Raw genomic sequence first — 25590 nt, 5'->3', positions numbered from 1 at the left:
TATATCTGCAAATACAATTCTGCAATTGCAAATTCACCCCATAGACTTGTGTGTGTGTATGTGTGGTGTGTTATATATACGCACATGCATGCGGGGGGGGAGATGAGAGAGTGTGCATGTGAATGAGTGCATTTTTGCATGTGCGTGAGCTTGGTAGAATGTGTGCGTGAGTGCGCAGGAGTATAAGCCTGTGAGAGGGTGTGTGAATATGTTTGAGTGTGAGGGCTGTGTGTGTGTGTGTGTGTGTGTGTGTGTGGTGCAGCAAGGTCACCTGTAATGTGACATGAATCCAAGATCCCGTTGAGGCCATCCTCATGGGTGCCAAACTTGGCTATCAGCCTCTGCTCGGCCACTCTGCGTTATTGCATATCCCGAAGTTCGCCTTGGAGGATGGTCACCCGATCTCTGATCTTCTGTTTATGCAACAACACACACACACACACACACCTGAGCTAAGATGTCATCTTTTCATCTTCGACAAAAATTGCAAGGGAGGAGCGGAGGATTGTTGGGAAGGCGAGTATAACAATTGAAAATACTTACCTCAAGCATTGGGGCCTCCATTTGCTGAGAGATGCAAGGGAGGAGTAGAGGACTGCAGGGAAGAGGAGTAAAAAACAACATTTTTTTAAACAGAGCGGCAAGGAGAGAGGGTGGAGAGAAACAATGGCTGCCAGGTCACTCCTCAGATGCAGGATAAGGACAGCTGGGTTAGTCAGAGGGAAGAAAGGGAACCAACAGGTATAGCAGGAATTAATCCTCAACACAACATGGTGGGCCAAAGGGTTGTACTTTTCTATGTTCTAAAACCTTAAGTTATCAAGAATGTAACTTAAAAGAAGTTTTGGGATTTACATACTAATGAAACAAAACCTGCAACCCATTCTAAAAGAGGAAAGACTTCAACAGCAATTTAAGTTTGTTCAATATTTCATTTTCATTACATGACACTGTGATCTTCTGCAATATGATCCTGCCCCACTAGTTATCTGTTGAAAGAGCAGTGCTCTGAAAGTTAGTACTTCCAAATAAATCTGTTGGGCTTTATCCACCCCAGTCTAACACCAGCACCTCCACATCATGGTTAATTTTAAATGACCATCCAAATAGATGAGATTCCCTACTGTGTGGAAACAGGCCCTTTGGTGCAACAAGTCTACACCAACACTCTGAGGAGTAACCTACTCAGACCCATTCCCCTACCTTGACTCCTGAGTAATGGACCTCACACTATGGACAACTTAGCATGGCCAATTCACCTGACCCGCACATCTTTGGATTGTGGAAGGAAACCCACGCAGACACTGGGAGAATGTGCAGACTCCAAGCAGATAGGCACCCGGGGCTGGAATCACTGAGCCACCGTGCCGCCCATATAATAGATCAAGCATCCTAATGTTTCTCAAATCATTTGAATCTGCTACTGGCCTTTGAAAATATAGCCTTTTAGAATTAACAAAATGTCGTTAACTTCGAAGAATGACTCAGGAATAAATCGATTTTTTTCTGCATAGATCTAAGGGCCTCTCTCTCCAAAAGGCATCCAAGACGATCGGCTTCAGAAGCTGAACTACATGATAGGGGTCTTGTGGGACAGAACCATCCAACAATCCTCAGGTAAACCTTAACACTGTTCTTAGCCACGGAGTCCGCCTCTGCATAAACGACAGATCCATTCTTACCTGTCCAGGCTTTTTTATCCGATAACCGAAGATAATCTGCTCGTAGCAACCACCAATCAACACCAACTCAGACTCAGTCCCGGTCTCAACATCCATCTCTCGCCCTTTCGCACAGCTCGTGGGAAAGGTCCTACAACGTTTCTTCGGCGCAATCGAATTACGTCAATAGATGCCCAATTCCACTTGCTGATCCTGATGGAAATTATTTAAAATGTTCTTGGTTGTGCAACTGCTCAGCCTGCTGTCAATATCGGGCACAAGGCGTGATAAGCAAAGTTACTGCTCCTCCGAGTTGATTATGAGGAAGTAAAAATCGGGCTGCGCTCCGGCGTTTGGAGAGGACACAATAACGAACGTGGACGATTCTTTTGGTCGGATGTGCGGCGGGATTGAAGCCAGTTCGGGAACAGGCGCATGGGGGCATGGCCACCCTGTGGATGGGCGACGTGAGTGTTACTGCCTTTCTAAAAAAAAAGTGACACAGTAAAAAGACACACTATTGTATGCATACTTTATGATTCACTTTCTTCCACCACCAGGAAAATACCCATGTGGCCAATTGAAGATTAACATTCCCCTTTTTAGGGGAATGCTGTTAAAATTCGGAGCAATTAGGGAGAGAAGAAGGCGACTAACTCAAATGGAGTTGGAGGGAGAAATACAAGCATTCTAATCCCGCAGTGCCTGCCTCTCCCTAAAGGCATTGAGAGCATTGGTGATCACGGAATGTTCCTTCTCCACCTGGGCATGAACGTAACCGGGGAAGAGGGGCAGGTAGTCGACAGAGATGACCCCATCCACGGCTTGCTGCCTGGATCTGTTTATTGCCAACCTGACCAGGCCCAGGAATCTAACAGTCTGCTTCCTTCTGCACCAGGTGCCCAAAGCTCAGGAGCTTGGGGCTGATGTGCAACCAAAAAAACAACAAAGTTTTTCGAAAAAACTGAAAAGAGAATGCAAACTCTCTCAACCAATACATACGTGGTCCTTGGGCACCTCAGTACCATAAAATAAAAAAAGTGAACTGGGAGTCTGTGAATCCATAATAGAACATAGAAAAATACAGCGCAGTACAGGCCCTTCGGCCCTCGATGTTGCGCTGATCCAAGCCCACCTAACCTACACTAGCCCACTTTCCTCCATATGCCTATCCAATGCCCGTTTAAATGCCCACAAAGAGGGAGAGTCCACCATGTTACTGGCAGGGTATTCCATGAACTCACGACTCGCTGAGTAAAGAATCCACCCCCAACGTCTGTCCTATACCTACCACCTCTTAATTTAAAGCTATGCCCCCTCGTAATAATCTGTGGTTATAAGGGACTTCTGTGTGCAACACATCCAGCCAGGTCCCTGATGGAAAGGGGGTGGACTTACTCACTCACTCCATTGGGGATCCCACCTGCCCACTGGCAAGTAGGTATGCTAAGGCATAGCGGATGTAAGAGTCAAGGTCGATGGTGTGCAGCAGCAGCTGTACAAGAACTGCCCAAATGACATGCAACACGAGGTGGCTCGGGTTGTAGAGTGCAGGCTCTTGAGGGGGGTTAAAGACTTTTGAGCCATTGTGAAATTCTGTCTGAACAGGGTCATGCATAGACAAGATTCCACTGCTCACTTGAGCATCTTCTAAACAGAGCATAATGTCAGGTCCAGTCACTGGCATTTTCAGATGTTAGATGGCATTGGCAGTGAGTTGGATGTCCACTGCTGCTCTGCTTTCAAATTCCTGCAACAACGTTCAGCTCAAGCCTCTGCCACCCAACTTAGGTTACCCCCATGGCCACAGCCCACCCCTTTGCCAGCAACTCAAAGCAGCAATGGTGAAGGTGCAGATTCCTGAGCAATGTCTCCGTGACAATAACTGCTAGTTCTGATGGCAGGAAGTCCCAGCGTGAGTCAGTCATGTTCCAGATGTTGATCAGGTCTTGATAGAAGACAGACAACATTCTAAGAGTGACTTGCAGACCCTCGCAGTAAATAAACAGGAGCTTTGTATTGTAGTTGAGGTTGCCCACTCAGCTGAAAAAAATATGTGCACCATCTGGGAAGGGTCTTTAGAATTCTCTCTTCCACAAAAGGTGATGCATGCAAAGTCTTTGAAAGGTAGATTCTTGATTAGCAAGAAGGGGAAATATTGTTGTGGATAAGCAGGAATATGGAGTAATCATCAGATCAGCAATGTTCTTATGAAAGCAGATTCGAGGACAGCATGGCCTCCACCTATATCTCATTCATGTGTTATATTTCTACATGGGATGTGTAAGTCACTGGCTAGGAGAGCGTTTATTGCCTATCCATAATTGCTCGCGAGAAAGTAGAAATGAGCTGTCGTCTTGATCTACTGCAACCCACGTGGTGTGGTACACCCACAAAGCTATTAGGGAGGAAGTTCTAGTATTTGACCCAGTGGCACTGAAAGAAAGGTGATATACATCCAAATTAGGAATGGTGAGTTGGAACTCACACATTTCATTGTACTTGCTGTCCTTGTCTTTATCTAGGTGATAGTGATCATGAGTTTGGAAGGTGCTACCTTATCAGCTTTGGTACATTTAGATTGTAGAAAGTGTTACAATTGGATGTTTCCACATTTATTCTTATGAATTTTTTTAAAACTAACTAGAATCGTACAACACAAAAATAGACTCTTTGATCCAACTTGTCCATACTGATCAAATTCCCAAATGATCCTACTCATGTGCATTTGGCCCATATCCCTCTGAACCTTTCCTATTCATGTACTGATCCATATGTCTTTCAAATGATGTATCTATACCTGCATCTACCACTTCCTCTGGTAGTTCATTCCACATACAAACCCCACAGATCAGTGTTGGGACCACAATTACTTATGATTCTATTAATGGCTTTGATGAAGGGGTCATCACTGTGTATTTTCAGCAAATTTGGGGATAAAAGATAGTTTTTTAAAATTTCATTTATGGGATGTGGGCGTCGCTGGCTGGGTAACACTTTTTGGCTGTCCTCATTTGCTCATGTAAGGGTGGTGGTGAGCTGCCGCCTTGAACTGCGCAGTCCACCTGCTGTGGGTTGACCCACAATGCCCTTAAGGAGGGAATTCCAGAATTTTGACAGTGATGGACTGCCAAGTCAGGATGGTGAGTGGCTTGGAGGGGAATTTGAAGATGGTGTTGTTCCCGTATATTTGCTGCCCTGAACCTTTTACTTGGAAGTGCTTGTGGTTTGGAAGGTGCTGTCTGAGGGTCTTTGGTGAATTTCTGCAGTGCATCTTTTATAAAGTACACACTTCTGCTCCTGTGCATTGGTAGTGGAGGGAGTAGATGCTTGTGGATATAGTGCCAATCAACCAGCTGCTTTGTCCTGGATAGTGCCAAGCTTTTTGAGTGTTGTTGGGGCTGCACTCATCCAGGCAAGTGGGGAATATTTTATCACACTCCTGACATATGCCTTGTAGTTGGTAGGTAGGCTTTGTGGAGCCTGGAAGTGAGTTATTCGCTGCAGTATTCCTAGCCTCTGATCTGCAATTGTAAGCCACTGTGATTATGTGTTGAGTCCAAATGAGTTTAGGTCAATGGTGACCCCTAGGATGTTGATAGTGGAGATTCAGTTATGGCAACACCATTGAATGTAAAGGGGTGGTGGTGGTGGTTAAATAAGCCCTGAAGAAGGGCTTATGCCCGAAACGCCGATTCTCCTGCTCCTTGGATGCTGCCTGACCTGCTGCGCTTTTCCAGCAACACATTTTTCAGCTCAGATCTCCAGCATCTGCAGTCCTCACTTTTCTTCTTGTTGGTGATGGTCATAGCCTGGCATTTGTGTGGTACGAATGTTACTTGCCACTTGGCAGCCCAAGCCTGGATATTGTGCAGATCTTGTTGCATTTGAATGTGGACTGCCTCAGTATCTGAGAAGTCGTGAATGGTGCTGAACATCATGCAATCACCAGCTAACATCCCCAGTTCTGACCTTATGATGGAGTGGATATCATTGATGAAGCAGCTGAAGATGGTTGGGCTGTAGACAGTACCCTGAGGAACTCCTGCAGAAAAGTCCTGGAGCTGAGATGACTAACCTTTAACAACCACGGCCATCTTCCCATGTGTCAAGCATGTCTCCAACAACATGGATTCATGCAGTTTTTGAGCAAAGTACAATGTAACTCTGCAAGTACAAATTCACCCCACAAACATATATGTGTATGTGTGTTTTTGTGTGTATCTGGTGTGGGGGGTTGTGAGTGTCTGTGAGGCAGAGTATATATGTGTGTCTGTTAGTGTAAAGTGGCCTAAGCCTGTGACACGCATGCGTGCGCGTGCGCGCGCGCGCACACACGCACTCCTACAGACACACACTCACACATGCACCGTCTCCCAGACTTAGACCACTTTACACTCACAGACACAATATACACAGACTGACAGTGCACACACACACACAAACGCAGCCACATAAACCCACATGCACACATACACATATACATTTGTGAGGTGAATTTGTACTTGCAGAGTTACATTGTACTTTGCTCAAAAACTGCATGAATCCATGTAGGACTCTGTTAACTCACTTTTTAGATTAGAATCAGTCTAAACATTATGGCACAGATAGGGAACACGGGGGCTAACACCTTCAACATCTCAACATCTTATCTGCACTGACACCAATTGTTACAGTTAACCTGAGATTGTAGCTTTTTTTACATACGATCTGTTGGTTGTGGGATCGCTTAACTCTGTCTATCACTTATGCAAGTAGTCCTGTTTGGTTGCTTCACAAGGTTGACACCTCATCTTCAGGTATGTCTGGTGCATGCCATCGTGCACTCCATTGAACAAGGGTTGATCTGCTGGCTTGAAGGTAATGGTTGAGTAGGGCAATATGTCACGCCAAGAGGTTATAGATTGTGCTGGAGTACAATTTTGCTGCTGTTGATGGCCAACATGGATGCCCAGCCTGGAGTTGCTAGATGTGATCAAAGCCTGTCCATTTAGTGCGGTGGACTTCCTGGGTTCTGGAGTCATTGTTGAGGACTCCTAGAGCAGCTCCCCTCAACTTTATGCCACAATGCCACCACTTATACTGGGTCTGTCCTTCTGGTGAGACAGGACATTTCCAGGAATAGTGATGGTGGTGTCTGGGACATTGTCTGTAAGGTATGATTTCATAAGTATGATTATGTCAGGCTATTGCTTAACTAATCTGTGAGGCAATTCTTCCAATTTTGGCACCAGCTCCTAAATATTAGTGGGTAGGACTTTGCAGGGTCAACAGGACTGTTTCTGCTGTTAGCTCAATACCAAGTGATTTGTCCGGTTTCATTTCTTTGAGACTTTGTAGCGATTGGTACAACTGAACAGCTTGCTAGACTATTTCAGTGGGCAGTTGAGAGTCAACTACATTGCTGTGGGTCTGGAGTCACATATCGGCCAGACCAGATTTTTTTTTCTCTCTGAACGACATTAGTGAACCAGATGGGTTTTTCTGACAATCGACAATGATTGTTTTGATGTTGATCATTAGATTCTTAATTCCAGATTTCTTTCTATTGAATTCAAGTTCCACCATTTGCTGTGGTGCAATTCATACCCGGTTCCCCAAACCATTTGCTGAGTTTCTAACGCTAATACCACTAAACCATGGCATATCCCTTGGTGTAAAAATATAAGCTGAGAGAAGAAGTCTGAAAAGGAATACAGATAACTTATGGCTGAGGGTTGAGTGATGACCCAGTGGTACTATCACTGGACTATTAATCCAGTGGCCTGGGTTCAAATCTTGCCATGGCAGTTGTTGGACTCTAAACCTTTCCTGAATTCAAGTTCACCGAGTCCAACAACGATGATGAAATCATTGTTGATTGTCAGGAATACCCAAACTGGCCTCCATGTGACTCTCGACCTACAGCAAAGTAGGCAACTCTTAATTGCATTCTGGATAATTATGGATGGGCAATAATATTAGCCCAACCAGCAATGCCCTTGTACCATAGCCGAGTATATTTTTAAAATGTGGACTGAAAATAAATTGGTAGATGGGGTCTGTACAATTAGGTAGAATGAATAGAACTGGCGAACATTATTTGAGGGAATCTGTAGAACACTGCATTGCAAAGGGATCTGAGTGTCCTTGAAACATAATATATCACATTCAAATAAAACAAGGAATTTCGGAAGGCAAACAGGATGTTAATCTCCACTGTAAGGGGAAGGAAGCAGAAAAGTAGGGGAAGTCTTGCACATTGGAGACAATACAGTTTGATACTGTGGCGTTTTAGTTGTCTTTCTTTTGGAGGCACATGTTGAAATTGGAAGCAACTTAAAGAAGGTTCACTAGACTGATTCCTGAGATGAAGGATTTGTCTTAGGAGGATAAGCTGAGCTTGTTGAGCCTGTACTGATTGGAGATTAGAAGAACAAAAGATGACCATATTAAAACATAACATTCTGAGCAAGTGTGACAGGATAAGTGTTAAAAGTGTGATTCTTCTCATGAGAATCTAATATTAGGGTATAGTTTGAAAGTAAGGGCTTTTCCAATTTAAGATAGAGATGAAAAGGATTTTTTTCTCTCATTGGGTCGTTTGTCTTTAGAAATATCTTCTCCAGCCAGTAAGTAGAGGGTGGTTCGTTGAATAAATCCAAGGCAGAGTTGGACAGATTTTTGAGTGGCAAGGGAGTCAATGAGAAACAGACAGGAAAGTGGATTTGGAGTCATAACCAGATCATCTAAGATCTGATTGAATGGTAGATCAGGCTTGATCATCTAAATGGTCTATTTCAGCTCCTACTTCTAATGTTATGAAGCAATGTATAAAGTCTTTCTATTTTACAGTGGAATGCAAGTTGAGTTACTGTTCATGTAGAATTCGATCCATCCTATATTTGGGATTTTGGAAAGGTGGGATGAATCTTCACTTTCAGTATCAAGGAATTGCCCTTGCATACAGTGGATCATTCGCTGATGATTTTACAGTGTATCACAGCATTTGTGATGACTCAGGTGCTGAATCTCTCCTTATCTAATGATGCAAGTCCTGGACAACATCCAAGTTTGGGCTAAGAAATACAGGGCGACCGCATTATCCGCAGAATTATCCTCCAGGGTTTGTTACCCTCTGTTTATTGCAGCCTGAACATTATATGGAATGTTCCAGAGCCAGGACCAGGCGTCTGCTGGGGAGGTAAGTTTCATAGAACATAGAAAAGTACAGCACAGAAAAGGCCCTTAGGCCCATGATATTGTGCCGAGACTTAATCCTAATGTAAAATATAGTAACTTAACCTATGCACTACTCAATTCACTGCTATCCATGTGTAAGTCCAGCAGTCGCTTAAATGTCCCCAATGATTTTGCTTCCATCACCTCAGCTGGCAACACATTCCATGCATTCACAACTCTCTGCGTAACGAACCTACCTCTGATGACTCCTTTATACCTAATATCTTCAAACTATGACTTCTCGTACCAGTCAATCCTGCCCTGGGGAAACGTCTCTGGCTAGTGACTCTATCTATTCCTCTCATTATTTTGTACACCTCGATCAGGTCTCCTCTCTTCCTCCTTCTCTCAGGAGAGAAAAGTCTGAGCTCATTCAACCTTTCTTCATAAGGCAAGCCCTCCAGTCCAGGCAGCATCCTGGGTAAACCTTCCTTGCACCCTCTCCAAAGCCTCTGTATCTTTCCTATAGTAGGGCGACCAGAACTGGACAAAATATTGCAAGTGGTCTCATCAGGGACTTGTAGAGCTGCAGCAAAACTTTGAGGCTCTTAAACTCGATCCCCCTGTTAATGAGAGCCAAATTCTGAACAACCGTATCCACTTCGGTGGCAACTTTGAGGGATCTATGAACTTGCACACCCAGATCCCTTTGTTCCTCCACACTGCCAAGTATCCTGTCTTTAATCCTATTTTCAGCATTTGAGTTCGACCTTCCAAATGCATCACTTTGCCTTTATCCAGGTTGAACTCCATCTGCCATTTCTCAGCTCAGCTCTGCATCCTGTCTATGTCGTGCTGCAGCCTGCAGTAGCCCTCTATACTATCAACGACACCTCCAACCTTTGTGTCATTGCAAATTTAGTAACCCACCCCTCAACCTCCTCATCCAAGTCATTTATGAAAACTACAAAGAGCAGAGGCCCAAGAATAGAGCCCTGCGGGACCCCACTCAACACTGCCTTCCAGGCAGAATACTTTCCATCTACAACCACTCTCTGCCTTCTGTCAGCCAGCCAATTCTGAATCCAGTTTGCCAAATCTCCCTGCATCCCATACTTCCTGACTTTATGAATGAGCCAAATGAAGTGAATGGGTTTGCTCCTATTTGCGGTTTTGTGCGTCTGCGGTAGGTCATGGAATGTATCCCTGCCGGTCCAGGGGGACTACTGTATCTGCAAAGGTCCAGTAAACACCATCTCTCAGAGAATCTTAACCATTGCCCTTTGATGTTCAACAGTATTACCACTGACAAATTTCCCATCATTAAGATCCTGGGATTCATGTTGACCAGAAACTGAACTGAACCAACCTTTTAGATCCTCTGGCTCCAAAGAGCAGCTCAGAGTTTGGAAGTCCTGAAGCACGTGACTCACCTCCTGACTCCCAAAAGAATATCTGCCACCAACAAGGCACAAATACTGTTCAGTCGCCTGGATGGGTGCAACATCTAAATAACACTCAAGAAGTGTCGGAAAGATGTTGTGAAACTTGAAAGGGTTCAGAAAAGATTTACTGGGATGTTGCCAGGGTTAGAGTTTGAGCTATAGGGAGAGGCTGAATAAACTGGGGCTGTTTTCCCTGGAGCAACTGAGGCTGAGCGGTGACCTTATAGGATAAGTAGACAAAGTCTTTTCCCTGGGGTGGGGAGTCTAGAACTAGAAAATATAAGTTTAGGGTGAGGGGTAAAGATATAAAAGAGGCTTAAGGAGCAACTTTTTCACACATAGTGCATTCCATGCATGCACCACTCTATCAGAGGAAGCGGTGGAGGCTGGTACAATTGCAGCAATTAAAAAGCACCTGGATGAGTATATGAATATGAAGGGTTTAGAGGGATTTGGACAAGTGCTGGTGAATGGGACTAGATTAGGTTAGGATAGCTGATCGGCATGGACAAGTTGGTCTGTTTCTGTACTGTAATGCTCTGTGACTCTTAAGCATGACGCCATCTAGGGAAAGCCGTTCACTTAATTGGCAACATATCCTCAAACATTCATTCCCTCCACCAGTGGGGCACTGCAGTAGCAATCTTTTAAATAATGCCATGGAATCTTTTACAAGGCATATGAGGCCTTGTTTTAATGTGTCAACTGAAGCGTGACCCGAGTCAATAGTGTGACACTTTTTAGTATTGCGTGAGAATATCATCTTAGATTGCAACCCAAGTGCACAATGTTCTGACTCAGCAGTGAGTGGTAGAACATTTTTGGTCTCCTGCTACAAATAATATTTCTACATATGCTGGAATTAGTAAAGCATTAACTTTGTTTGAGAAACATTTTATTCGGCTTTATTTTTCTAGGAAATTAAGCAAAGTCATATGATATTGTGTAAATTCTTGGAACGATACTCACTATGTCATCAACATTTCAAACCTTAATCTAAATCTATCCAAGTTTCTAATTTCTATATGATATATTACATCTCATCCAAATCTCTTGTTTTAATTTTTGTTTTGGAAAAGGGATGGTTGCTAGTTTGTAGTTAGCAGTTGATGCACACTGCTTCTGCCTCTCCTGCTTTTGACCTTAACATATTGCATTGCGTTGGTTGTTTTTGGGATATTCTGAATTATCAATAGATTTTATGTCTTGACCTCACTTTGTTTGCTCAGTTGAATTGCCTCTTAAGGTAAAGTCAACTCTTCACTGCAAGTGGCCAGGCAATGCTTCATCTAAGATTCCTGACAATGCTTCTTCTTCTGAGTAGTATTTCTTCTAAGTTGTAATATCAAAGTTCTCTTGCAAGCCAATACAGATCATTGATAAAAACATCAGCACTTTCTGCTTGTGGATGGGTAAGCTTAGTTAGAGACAACCATTGCAAAAGTGTATGCCTGTACTTCCGTACTGGAGTACATGTGACAATAAAGGATATTCTATTCCTCTTCTATTCTAGTTTTAGTTTGTTCCACAAGTATTTTTTTTCTTGTAAATTGAAGTGTGTATTGAATGCTTCTCTTACTACTTCATACATAATGATTTCTTCTTTGACTTTTTGTCTATACAGCAAACCGTTTTGATTTGATTAATTGTTGTCACATGTATGGTGATACAGTGAAAAGTATTGTTTTCTGTGCTATCCAGGCATAATTAATCAAATTACATAACTACATCAGGGTAATAGAACAGAATGCAGAATATTGTATTACAGTTACAGAGATGGGTGGAGAGAAAGATTAACTGTAACATATGAGAGGCCTGTTCATAAGTCTGATAATAGTGTGGAAGAAACTGTTCTTGAATCTATGGGTACGTGTTTTAAATTCTTGTGTCTTCTGCCCAATGGAAGAAGATGGAGGAGTGTAACTGGGTCTTTGATTATATTGGCTGCTTTCCCGAGGTGTGCAAAGTTTAGATGGAGTCAATGGAAGGAAAGCTGATTTGCGTGCTGGACTGGGCTATGTTCACAGCTCTCTGTATCTTTTGGCTTTGTTATGGTTGGACTGATCTATGTTCTACGCTGTTTTAAAGAATATTTACTGTCTGCTGAGCCCATCTTTAAATTTAAGAAGGCTCCCATTAGGTGGTGTAGCTGCTAAGCATGCCCAGAAACACAACTTGCATGCAACAGACACTTGTCACGCGTCTCCGATACCTATTAATGTTATTCCAGCTGGTTTGTCTCCAGCACCAGCTAGTTTGTCTCCAGCACCATCATACTTTTCATTATTTGTAATTATCTCTTTGTATTGATTAATCAGTTCACAGTAAAAAGTGAGGTCTGCAAATGCTGGAGATCAGAGCTGAAAATGTGTTGCTGGTTAAAGCACAGCAGGTTAGGCAGCATCCAAGGAATAGGAAATTCGACGTTTCGGGCCAGAGCCTTCCTGATGAAGGGCTCTGGCCCGAAACGTCGAATTTCCTGTTCCTTGGATGCTGCCTAACCTGCTGTGCTTTAACCAGCAACACATTTTAATCAGTTCACAGTCATCCTTTCAATTTGTTTTTCAGCTTTTGATATTTTACTCACATTGTTTGTTTGTTTTAATCTTGTTTACCTGCAAAGACTTGTTATCGAGCCTGTTGACACTCGACTATCACTATTCATACTCGTTTTTTAATTACCTGGCATTATTTTGTCATTGTCCCTCCGCCTATATATTCTGTACCTGTGCGCCTCTGTCTACTTTACCTGATGAAACAACAGCCTCTGAAAGCTTGTGATTTTAAATAACCTATTGGACTATAACCTGGTATCATGTGACTTTGAACTTTGTCCACCCCAGTCCAAAATTTGGCATGCGCACGTCATGACTACCATTAACACCACAAACTGCTGGCAGAAGAATGTAGCACATTAAGACATAGCCATCAAGTTTCTACAGAGATGCAAGAAAGCAGACAAGATCCCAAAAGGACTACAGACCATGAACCCACTCAAGCCACCTTACGTCACAGATTACACTGAGACACTCTGCACTTGCACCTCTAGCACACTACTCAACCAGCTCTAAAGCAGACGCCACATCCTTAAAACTAGCTGCACAGCGTCCATAACTTCACCTTGCCTTCAGGCCACAGCAAACTAGCTACAATGAAACTGTCAAGCAGATGAGGCAATGGAACTACATCAGCTATATGCATGCCAAGACTTCCCCCAATACCATGGTTGAAACTGGTGCCACCATAGGGAAGGCCGTCTTGAACTTATCTGACCACACCCTTCAACCAGATGAAATTGAAGTTCTCATCAAAGTGCTCAATTCTTCTGCAAGCCCCAAGATATCAGCAGTGAGCCCAATGATACAGCTAATGAACGTGAACAGATGACAGAATTCCACAATGCAGCAACCATACAAGAAAGATTTGATTTGAAACTCCATCCCGGCCCAGAATGCTGCTGCCCTAGACTTGACATGATTGCTCAAGCCATAAGGAGAAGCACCAATGCCAGTTTCATCAGCCATGCTCATAAGGTGCACATCACCCAAGCACAATGCAATACATTACATGTTCTTAAGATCAAATGTAACATCATCATCAAACCAGTAGGCAATGGAGGAGCATACAATATACAATGTACTACTGCAAAGAAGCTGACTGATGACTGAATGCACTGATGACTGAATAATCAGGAAAACTACAGTTTCCCAACGATCTGATCAAAGAACACACCTGTTAAAGCAACTGACTACTCTGACCACTCAGACTTGATCCAGACCTTAAGAGCATCCTATATGCTTTCAACCTGTGTACTCACATGTAGGACCCTTCTACTGCCTCCTGAAAATACACAAAGCTAGCAAACTCTTACACCCCATCATATCAGGCAACAGGTCCCTGTGTGAGAACTTCTGTGGCTAGATTGAAGGCATCCTGAAACCCATTATATGAGGAACCCCCAGTTTTTATTGTGACACTGCAAACTTCGTGCACAGACTCAGCATCCATGGGTCAGTAAAACCAGGAACATTCCTCATGGTCGAACAGTGGCTCAGTGGTTTCCTCTCAGCGCCAGGGACCCAGGTTCAATTCCACCTCCAGATGACTGAGTGGAGTTTGCACATTCTCCCATGTCTGTGTGTGTTTTCTCTGGGTGCTGTAGTTTTCTCCTACTGTCCAAAGATGTGCAGGTTAGGTGAATTGGCCAAGCTAAATAGCCCATTGTGTTCAGGAATGTGTTGGGTGCATTAGTCAGGGCGAAGTGTAGAGTAATAGGGTGGGGAATGGGTCTGTGTGGGATACTCTTCAGAGGGTTGGTGTGGACGTGTTGAGCCAAAGGGCCTGTTTCCACACTGTAGGGATTCTATGATTTGGACTCTATGATTTCATCACGATGGATATTTTGGAACACTACACCAGCATCCCCCATGACGAAAGCATCATTGCAGCAACTTAACAGCGGCAACCACCAGTCTCCAAATACCATCCTACATCTCATCCTCTTTATCCTCGTCCACACTGTCATCGTCTTCGATTACCAGCCCTTTTCCAGATTCATGGAACAGGCATGAGACTAAATTTACACCCCAAGATGCCAGTATTTTTATGTACAGGTTCTAGCAAGCCTTCTTCACCACAGGGCCTCCAACCAGCTCCATATACCAATTACACTAAAGACATCATCTTTCTTTGGACTCATGGTAAAGAATCACTGAAACGACTACATGATGATGTCACAAGTTTTTCATTCCACCATCAGACTCGCTCTTCAGAATTATTTTCATTCTTGGATACATACATCTGCATCAACGACAGACCCCTCAGTACTTCAGTCTCCCATAAGGCCCACAATGTTCCAATTCTCCAGCTTCCACTGAAACATTAAAGAAGCCATTCTCAGTGGACAAGCCCTGTGTAAACACAGGATCTGCTCAAACGAGGAAGAGTGTGATGGCTACCTACAGATGCTGCCATTATAAGAATGGAATATGATGCTCAACAATTCTGATGTGCCACAGCAAAAAACTGCAACAACTTCTTCCGAAGACAGACACAGGATACAGCCGACAGAGTACTTCCTATCATTCAGTACTTTCCCGGAGTGTAGAAACCATGCCATGTTTTTTGCAACCTTCCTAATGTCATTGATGATGACAAAGATCTTGTCAAAGCCATGCCTACACCACCACTACTTGCCTTCAAATGGCCACCTAACCTCAAACAGACCATTATTCGTAACAAACTACCAAGCTTTCAGGAGAACAGCAACCATGACATCATGCAGAGGCTGCCATGGCAGGATTGTAAGACACATCAGATCATCGATATGGATACTACGATCTCACATAAGAACATCACCCACCAGGTACACCATTACCTGTTGGGACTATAACCTGGTGTCATGTGACTTCTGTCTTTGTCCACCCCAGCCCAACACTGGCATCTCCACATCATAATATTGTTGGTTTATAGGACTTTTAGGGAAGACAGAGGGGAGATGAAAAAAAGTAGGGGGAATACCAATATTGGTTATAGATGTAGTTTTATCTGTGAGGTGATATCATATGCTGGAATGATTGTCCAATATGGCCATATGGGTTGAACTGCAGAAGGGATGGTGGTGGCATAGTGGCCTCACAGCGCCAGAGACCCGGGTTCAATTCCCGCCTCGCGCAACTGTCTGTGTGGAGTTTGCACATTCTTCCCGTGTCTGCTTGGGTTTCCTCCGGGTGCTCCAGTTTCCTCCCACAGTCCAAAGATGTGCAGGTTAGGTGAATTGGCCATGTTAAATTGCCCGTAGTGTTAGGTGAAGGGGTAAATGTAGGGAAATGGGTCTGGGTGGGTTGCTGTTCAGAGGGTCGGTGTGGACTTGGGTCGAAGGGCCTGTTTCCACACTAAGTAATCTAACGTAATCATAAAAGGAGGAAATTAATATTGGTGTGTTTTATAGGCCCCTTTATTGTCAAAAGCAGATGGAAATGCAAAAATGTGGACAGATTTTTGAAATTCAAAATAATAGGATAATAGTAGGAATTAAAGCCACCCTGTAGTAATAGAAACAATGTTAAGAACATAAGAATGTGTAGACACTAGGATGCTCAGGGGAACCGAGAGCTTCCTGGTTGTTTGTCATAATTGGCTGACCAGCAGGACACAAGAGTGGTGGTGGTAGAAAGTTGTTTTTCAGACTGGAGACCTGTCACCAGCAGTGTTCCACAAGGAATGGTTCTGGGTTCTCTTTTGTTATACATTTTATGTAAATGATTTGGATGAGACTGTAGAAGGTATGGTTGGTAAGTTTGCAAATGGCACCAAAATTGGTGGAGAAGTAGATAGTGAAGAAGGTTTTCAAGATTACAGAGGGATCTTGGTCAAATGAGTCAATGGGCAGATGGTATTCAATCTGAATAAATGCAATAATATTGGTACATCAAACAGGAGTAGGACTTATAAAATGTTCTAATATAATTGTATATGAGAATCCCTACAGTGTGGAAACAGCCATTTGGGCCAACATGTCCACACTGACCTGAAGAGCATCACACCCAGACCCACCATCCTACCCTATCCTTGCAACCCTGCATTACCAATGGCTAACGCACCTAAACTACACACACCCCTGAACACTAATGATAATTTAGCATGACAAATCCATCTAATCTTTGGACTGTTGAGGGAAGCTGGAGCACCCAGTGGACACCCACACAGACACTAGGAGAATGTGCAAACCTCACACGGACAGTTGTCCAAAGGCAAAATCAAATCCAGGTGCATGGTGCTGTGAGGCAGCAATGCTAACCACCGAGCCACCCAATGGTAAGGACTTGAGTAATGTTGTAGATCATAGGGATCTAAGGGTTCAAATACATAATTCTTATACATAATTCTTAGAAGTTTGCACTACGTATACATGGGAAATGGTTAAGAAGGCATTTGGCAGGCTTGCCTTCATCACTCAGGCCTTTGAGTATTGGAGTTGGAATGTCATATTGATGTTGTATAGGATGTTGGTGAGGCCTCTTCTGTAATACTGTGTGCAGTTCTTGCTCCCCTGCTGTAGGAAAGATAGAAGAGCTCTGCCAGGATGTTAGGAGAAAGTGAGGACTGCAGATGCTGGAATCAGAGCTGAAACATGTGTTGCTGGAAAAGCGCAGCAGGTCAGGCAGCATCCAAGGAGCAGGAGAATCATGGCTTACACCCGAAACGTCAATTCTCCTGCTCCTTGGATGCTGCCTGACCTGCTGCACTTTTCCAGCAACACATTTTTCACTCTGCCAGGATGTTGCCAGGTATGGAAGATTTGAGTTATCAAGAAAGACTGGATATTTCATTGGAGCATAGAGGTTGAGAATTGACCTTCTAGAGATTTATAAAATCATGAAAGATGTGAATAGGGTTATTGGTAGATGTCTTATCCTGTGGACGGGGCATTTCAAGACGATAGGGCACATTTTTAAGGTGATAGGAGAGCGGTTTAATAGAAACAAGGAGCAAATGTTTTACAGAGAGTGGTTCATGTGTGGAATGAACTCCCTGAGGAAGTGGTGGATGTGGTACAGATCCAGCATTTATAAGACACTTCGATAAGTACATGAATTGGAAAGGTTTGGAGCAGTATAGGCCAGGAGCATGCAGGTGGCACTAGTTTAGTTTGTGATTACGTTCGTAATGGACTGGTTGGACCAAGGGGTCTGTTTCCGTGCTATATGACTCGATATCCCTGAAGGTGGCAGGACAGCATAACAGGATTGTTAAGACACTTGTCTTTATCAGTTAGAACATAGAATATTGAAAGGTACAGCACAGAACAGGCCCTTTAGCCCACGATGTTGTGCCGAGGTTTAACCCTAATGTAAAATTACGCACCACTCAACTCATTGCTATCCATGTGCATGTCCAGCAGTCGCTTAAATGTCCCCAATGACTTTGCTTCCACCACCACAGCTGGAACGCATTCCATGTATTCACAACTCTCTGTGTAAAGAACCTACCTCTGATGTCTCCTTTATACCTTCCGTCTAATGTCTTCAAACTATGACTTCTCATACCAGTCAATCCTGCCCTGAGGAAAGGTCTCTGGCTATTGACTCTATCTATTCCTCTCATTATTTTGTACACCTCGATCAGGTCTCCTCTCTTCCTCCTTCTCTCCAGAGAGAAAAGTCTGAACTTATTCAGCCTTTCTTCATAAGGAGCAGGCAGCATCCTGGTAACCTTCTTTGCGCCCTCTCTAAAGCCTCTGTATCTTTCCTATAGTAGGAAGACCAGAACTGGACACAATATTGCAAGTGTGGTCGCACCAGGGACTTTGTGGAGCTGCAGCAAAACCTTGAGGCTCTTAAACTCGATCCCCCTGTTAATGAAAGCCAAAACACCATATGCTTTTTGAACAACTATATCCACTTTGGTGGCAACTTTGAGAGATCTGTAAACTTGCACACCCAGATCCCTCTGTTCCTCCACACTGCCAAGAATCCTGTCTTTAATTCTATATTCAGCATTTGACTTCAACCTTGCAAAATGCATCACTTCATGTTTATCCAGGTTGAACTCCATCTGCCATTTCTCAGCCCAGCTCTGCATCCTGTCTGTGTCACGCTGCAGCCTACAGCAGCCGTCTATACGATCGATGACACCTCCAACTTCATGTCATTTGCAAATTTACTAACCCACCCCTCAACTTCCTCATCCAAGTCATTTATAAAAACTGCAAAGAACAGAGGCCCAAGGACACAGCCCTGCAGGACCCCACTCAATACTGTCTTCCAGGCAGAATACTTTCATTCTGAATCCAGGTAACCAAATCTCCCTGTATCCCATACTTCCTGACTTTATGAATAAGCCTACCATGGGGAACCTTATCAAATGCCTTGCTGAAATCCATAAACACCACATCCACTGCTCGACCATCATCGATCTGTTTTGACACCTCCTCAAAGAACTCAATAAGATTTGTGAGGCATGACCTGCACCTCACAAAGCCATGCTGACTGCCTTTAATCACACTATGCTTTGCCAAATACAGTAGCACCTCGACATACGAATGATCCCGTTCACGAACAAATCGGTTTACGAACAGGATTGTACGTAAAATTTTGCTTCAACGTATGTATGAAATTCAAGGTATGAACGAAGGTAATAATGCAAAAAGCCCACGTGCGACCACGTGGTTTCATTGTTCTGCTTTGCTACGCACTTGTTGAAAGCAAAAGCTCCCGGGCCCCGTGTGATCTCATTCAGTTCATCTTTGGCACATGCAATGTGAACAGCATTCATTGCTACGTCCAAGTATTCTTACGCTATCCGAACAATGGGAAAAATTGATTCAGTTCGCTACTGTGGTCATTAATCCTATCCCTCAGAATTCTTTCCATAATTTTGCTGACCACAGACGTAAGACTGACTGGTCTGTAATTGCCAGCGATTTCCCTATTACCCTTCTTGGAAAGTGGAACAACATTCACATCCTTCCAATCCCTCCGGTACGACTCCTGTGGAGAGTGAGGAGGCAAATATCCTTGCCAGCTCCTTTCTTGCTTCTTGGAGCAGCCTAGGATAAATCTGGTCTGGCCCAGTCTTAATGTTTTCCAAAATTTCTAGCGCATCATCTTCATCAATCTTGATCTGGTCAAGACTATATCCCAGCTAAGTTTTCATTTACAATAAGGTCCCTTTCCTTGGTGAAAACCGAAGCCAAAAACTTATTTAGTTCCCCTTTCTGCTCAGACTCCACGCACAAGTTCCCTCCACTATCCATGATCACCCTACCTTCTCCCTGATCATTCTCTTATTCCTCACATATGAGTAAAACGCCTTTGGGTTCTCCCTAATCCTTCTTGCCAAGTCTTTCTCGTGCCCCGTCCTGGCTCTCCTCAGTCCATTTTGGAGCTCCTTTCTAGCAAGCCTGTAATCCTCTAAAGTTGTGCTAGATCCTTGTTTCCTCCACCTTACGTAAGCTGCCGCCTTCTTTTTAACGAGAAGCTTCTCTGTTCTCGTCATCCAAGGTTCCTTAATCTTACTCCTTCTTACCTGCCTCAGAGGAACAAATTTGTGCATCACTCGCAACAACTGCTCCTGCCCTTTCTGTAGAACAATTGTTCCCAGTCTATACTTCCCAACTACAATCTGATAGCATGATAATTTCCTTTTCCCCCCACCTTTTCCTCCACTACATCGATGACTGTATCAGTGCTACCTCATGCTCCCACGAGGAGGTTGAACAGTTCATCCACTTTACTAACACCTTCCATCCGACCTCAAATTTACTTGGACCGTCTCAGACTCCTCCCTCCCCTTCTTCCTAGACCTCTCTATTTCTATCTCGGGCGACCGACTCAACACGAACATTTACTATAAACCGACCAACTTCCACAGCTACCTAGATTACACCTCCTCCCACCCTGCCCCCTGTAAAAACGCCATCCCATATTCCCAATTCCTTCACCTGCGCCGCATCTGCTCCCAGGAGGACCAGTTCCAATGCCGAACAACCCAGATGGCCTCCTTCTTCAAAGACCGCAATTTCCCCTCAGACATGGTTGATGATGCTCTCCATTGCATCTCCTCCACTTCCCGCTCCTCCGCCCTTGAACCCCGCCCCTCCACTCGCCACCAGAACAGAACCCCACTGGTCCTCACCTACCAATCCACCAACCTCCAGATACATCGTATCATCCTTCGTCATTTCCGCCACCTCCAACAGACCCCACCACCAGGGATATATTTCCCTCCCCTCCCCTATAAGCATTCTAGAAAGACCACTCCCTCCGCAACTCGCTCGTCAGGTCCAGACCATGGCAACACGACCCCTGGAAGAAGAGCACTTCATCTTCCGCTTAGCAACCCTCCAACCACAAGGGATGAATGCAGATTTCTCCAGCTTCCTCATTTCCCCCCCCCCCCATCTTATCTCAGTCCCAACCCTCGGACTCAGCCTTCTTGACCTGCAATCTTCTTCCCGACCTCTCCACCCCCACCCTCTCTCCGGCCTATCACTCTCACCTTAACCACCTCCCACCTATCGCATTCCCATTGCCCCTCCCCAAGTTCCTTATCTTAGCCTGCTTGGCATACCCTCTTCATTCCTGAAGAAGGACTTATGCCCAAAACGTCGATTCTCCTGCTCCTTGGATGCTGCCTGACCTGCTGCGCTTTTCCAGCAACACATTTTTCAGCTTATTTACTCTGGAACATACATGGATGAATGGAGACCTGATGGAAGTGTTTAAGATTATGAGGGGCATGGTCAGGATGGATAGAAAGCAACTATTACCCCAGGTGAAGGATCAATAACAATGGGGCATAATCTTAAGATGAAAAGTGGGAGGTTTAAAGGGATTTGATGAAAAATGTTTTATCGAAGGGTGATGGGAATTTGGAGTGCACTATTTGGGAGGGAGGTTGAGGCGGGAAACCTTACAACCTTCAAAAAGTACTTGGGTGATCATTTGAACTGTCATTACATTCAAGGCTATGGCTATGGGTCTAGTGCTGGAAGGTTGAGCTTGCATAGACTTCGTTTTTTTGTCAGTGCAGATTTGTTGGGGCTTCTGTACTGTGTGATTCTATGAATTCTTAAAGTAAAAAATGAGGTCTGCAGATGCTGGAGATCACAGCTGCAAATGTGTTGCTGGTCAAAGCACAGCAGGTTAGGCAGCATCTCAGGAATAGAGAATTCGACGTTTCGAGCATAAGCCCTTCATCAGGAATAAGAGAGAGAGAGCCAAGCCGGCTAAGATAAAAGGTAGGGAGGAGGGACTAGGGGGAGGGGCGATGGAGGTGGGATAGGTGGAAGGAGGTCAAGGTGAGGGTGATAGGCCGGAGTGGGGTGGTGGCGGAGAGGTCAGGAAGAGGATTGCAGGTTAGGAGGGCGGTGCTGAGTTGAGGGAACCGACTGAGACAAGGTGGGGGGAGGGGAAATGAGGAAGCTGGAGAAATCTGAATTCATACCTTGTGGTTGGAGGGTTCCCAGGCGGAAGATGAGGCGCTCCTCCTCCAGCCGTCGTGTAGTTGTGTTCTGCCGGTGGAGGAGTCCAAGGACCTGCATGTCCTCGGTGGAGTGGGAGGGGGAGTTAAAGTGTTGAGCCACGGGGTGATTGGGTTGGTTGGTTCGGGCGGCCCAGAGGTGTTCTCTGAAGCGTTCCGCAAGTAAGCGGCCTGTCTCACCAATATAGAGGAGGCCACATCGGGTGCAGCGGATGCAATAGATGATGTGTGTGGAGGTACAGGTGAACTTGTGGCGGATATGGAAGGATCCCTTGGGGCCTTGGAGGGAAGTGAGTGTGGAGGTGTGGGCGCAAGTTTTACATTTCCTGCGGTTGCAGGGGAAGGTGCCGGGGGTGGAGGTTGGGTTGGTGGGGGGTGTGGATCTGACAAGGGAGTCACGAAGGGAGTGGTCCTTGCGGAACGCTGATAGGGGAGGGGAGGGAAATATATCCTTGGTGGTGGGGTCCGTTTGGAGGTGGCGGAAATGGCGGCGGATAATACGTTGTATGCGCAGGTTGGTGGGGTGGTAGGTGAGAACCAGTGGGGTTCTGTCTTGGTGGCGGTTGGAGGAGCGGGGCTCAAGGGCGGAGGAGCGGGAAGTGGAGGAGATGCGGTGGAGGGCATCGTCGATCACGTCTGGGGGGAATCTGCGGTCCTTGAAGAAGGAGGCCATCTGGGTTGTGCGGTGTTGGAATTGGTCCTCCTGGGAGCAGATGCGGCGGAGACGAAGGAATTGGGAATATGGGATGGCGTTTTTACAGGGGGCAGGGTGGGAGGAGGTGTAGTCCAGGTAGCTGTGGGAGTCAGTCGGTTTATAATAGATGTCTGTGTTGAGTCGGTCGCCCGAGATAGAAATGGAAAGGTCTAGGAAGGGGAGGGAGGAGTCTGAGACAGTCCAGGTGAATTTCAGGTCGGGATGGAAGGTGTTAGTAAAGTTGATGAACTGTTCAACCTCCTCGTGGGAGCACGAGGCAGCGCCGATACAGTCATCGATGTAGCGGAGGAAAAGGTGGGGGGTGGTGCCAGTGTAGTTGCGGAAGATGGACTGTTCCACATATCCTACGAAGAGGCAGGCATAGCTGGGGCCCATGCGGGTGCCCATGGCAACTCCTTTAGTTTGGAGGAAGTGGGAGGATTGAAAAGAGAAGTTATTCAGGGTGAGGACCAGTTCAGTCAGTCGAAGGAGGGTGTCAGTGGAAGGGTACTGGTTAGTGCGGCGGGAAAGGAAGAAGCGGAGGGCTTTGAGTCCTTCGTGATGGGGGATGGAGGTGTACAGGGACTGGATGTCCATAGTGAAAATAAGGCGTTGGGGACCGGGGAAGCGAAAATCCTGGAGGAGGTGGAGGGCGTGGGTGGTGTCCCGAACGTAGGTGGGGAGTTCTTGGACTAAAGGGGACAGGACCGTGTCGAGGTATTGGGAGATGAGTTCGGTGGGGCAGGAGCAGGCTGAGTCGTGCATTTATAATTTTTTTAGCCAGGATATGGCTATAGGTCCAAAAGTATAGATAGTGTTCTGGACTTTGTTTTAGGGAATGAAGCTGGACAGATAAAAAGAGTACAGTGGGAGAATATGTTTGTGGTAGTAATTATTATTTATGTGATTTAGAATGTTGACAAAGGACAAAGAATTAATGAGGAAAGTTAATTTTACTTAGCTAAAATATGATTTGGCAAAAGTGATTTTAGAATCAGTTACTTGAAAGTAAGCAACTATAAGAGTAATGGGAGCCCTTCAAGAAAGGGAGAAAATAACTTCGACCACCATTTTTTGGTTCTCCCTGACTACAAGTGTACATCCAGAAGGTAAAATACTATTTTTGCATGTCTCTCTATCATGATATCCTGTAGGTGCTTCTGACTTCTTCATTGGTGATTTTATTTCTCCAAGTGAAGTCCAGGCTCTTTAACAGGCAAAACTGGTGGAATATGTCCAACTTTTGCCTTCCATGCCTCACTGGCATAGATTGCAGTTGATACTATGTGTTCCTTGTGAAATGATTTAAGTGCTACCCTCTCTGAAGGGTTCCATAAAAATGTATGTTATTGCTGTTATATGCTGTCTATGAGTGAGTTAAACTGTTTACACAAACCTGAGTTTCTACTGGTATATGGGATATTTAGGTTATTATGCATTATCTTTTGTCTAAACAACTTTTAAAGTAACTTTCCTTCCATCTGTTGGTTAAGTATATCACATGTATTGATCTTTAGAACTTGGCAAGTTTTTAAAATGATACTTTAAAGAACTTACTTTGTATATCTCAAAATCAACTGGATACAAGGAAATTATTATCAAATTTTTTCCTTTCCTTTTTAGTTGGAACAGTATATGGACGAGACTTTTATCAAGCAAGCCTTTACTGCAATGGGTGAGCCAACTGTTAATGTGAAAATCATTAGCAACAGAATGACTGGGTAAGAAACGAGTATAAAATTGAATTGAATTATTTGGAGCTCAGAGTTCCGGAGGAGTAACATCAGCACAATCACTGTGTTGCTATTTTCATCATTCTTTATTAAAATACGAAGTGGATTAAAGTTTATGTGAAGATTGGACAGGCTTGTTTTATTTTCTTTGGTTCAGAAGAGGCTGAGAGAAGACCTAATCAAATTGGATAAACTTAAGGGATGGGGATCTATATAGAGTGGAAGAAAGATCTATCCAATTAATACGTCTAGGATTAGGGGCATAGCTATTGGTCAAGAGTTTTTATTTCAATAGAGAAACCCTCTATTTAAAGAACTACAAGGTTTCAAAGACTGCAAGGGATCAAAAGATGGAAACTGGGATTGGCTCTTTATCAGTCAACACACATATAATATAGGTCAAATTTCTTTGATTATTTTTCCTGTTATGATTTTGTCTGACAACTTAGGCTAAGGACCTGTGAAAGTAAATTTCTTATTACAGATGTTTTAATAAACAGTAAGCTTACAGTTATTGAATGCATTAATTACTTCAGATGTGTGATGAGTTAAAGTTCCAAAATACTCTCAATGAAGTCCCAATCGGTATCTCTAACCTTTTTCTTCTGTGAAGTCTGCAGCAATTTCAAAGCTGATGATGTTCCTGATGTTTGCCCACACTCATCTCTATTTATGTTGCCAGGGAAGAAAAGAACAGGGAAAAGGGTTAAAATCTGCTTTACTCAATTTTCAATGAGGCAGTAGAATGCTGCTGCAGTTTTGGTACCCAGTTAATGGTAATGAGGTGGGAGGGGCATTTACAACATGTCACTTTGTTTTTCTGAAGAAATACTTGATGAATGGTCCATTGGTGAAAGCATTGATTGAAGCAGGATTTTAAGATGTTCCTCCATATACCGGTCCATATACCT

At 44.3% G+C, this 25590-nt stretch overlaps 2 protein-coding genes across 4 annotated transcripts in view; one reads left to right on the top strand and one right to left on the bottom strand.

Annotated features, from left to right (window-relative positions):
- The window catches only part of pak1ip1 (PAK1 interacting protein 1), a 78708-nt gene extending 76882 nt beyond the window's left edge, over positions 1 to 1826 (bottom strand). Inside the window, exon 1 of the mRNA XM_060850162.1 lies at positions 1683 to 1826. Coding sequence (XP_060706145.1) covers positions 1683 to 1778 — 96 coding nt within the window. The 5' untranslated portion in view covers positions 1779 to 1826. The remainder of the gene's footprint in view (positions 1 to 1682) is intronic.
- Positions 1827 to 1891: 65 nt separating this feature from the next.
- LOC132832213 (tRNA selenocysteine 1-associated protein 1-like) overlaps positions 1892 to 25590 on the top strand; it is a 62605-nt gene continuing 38906 nt past the window's right edge. Inside the window, exons 1-2 of one of the 3 annotated variants that reach the window (XM_060850007.1) lie at positions 1892 to 2128; positions 24570 to 24667. In XM_060850007.1, the coding sequence (XP_060705990.1) occupies positions 2105 to 2128; positions 24570 to 24667 (122 nt within the window). In that variant the 5' untranslated portion in view covers positions 1892 to 2104. The remainder of the gene's footprint in view (positions 2129 to 24569; positions 24668 to 25590) is intronic. The other 2 variants (XM_060850006.1, XM_060850004.1) reach the window with 2 other exon arrangements.

Source organism: Hemiscyllium ocellatum, chromosome 34 (genome assembly GCF_020745735.1).
Source record: "Hemiscyllium ocellatum isolate sHemOce1 chromosome 34, sHemOce1.pat.X.cur, whole genome shotgun sequence".
In the NCBI taxonomy this organism is placed as follows: domain Eukaryota; kingdom Metazoa; phylum Chordata; class Chondrichthyes; order Orectolobiformes; family Hemiscylliidae; genus Hemiscyllium; species Hemiscyllium ocellatum.
The sequence above is the reverse complement of the archived record's forward strand: the minus strand, read 5'-3'. Positions and strand labels throughout refer to the sequence as shown.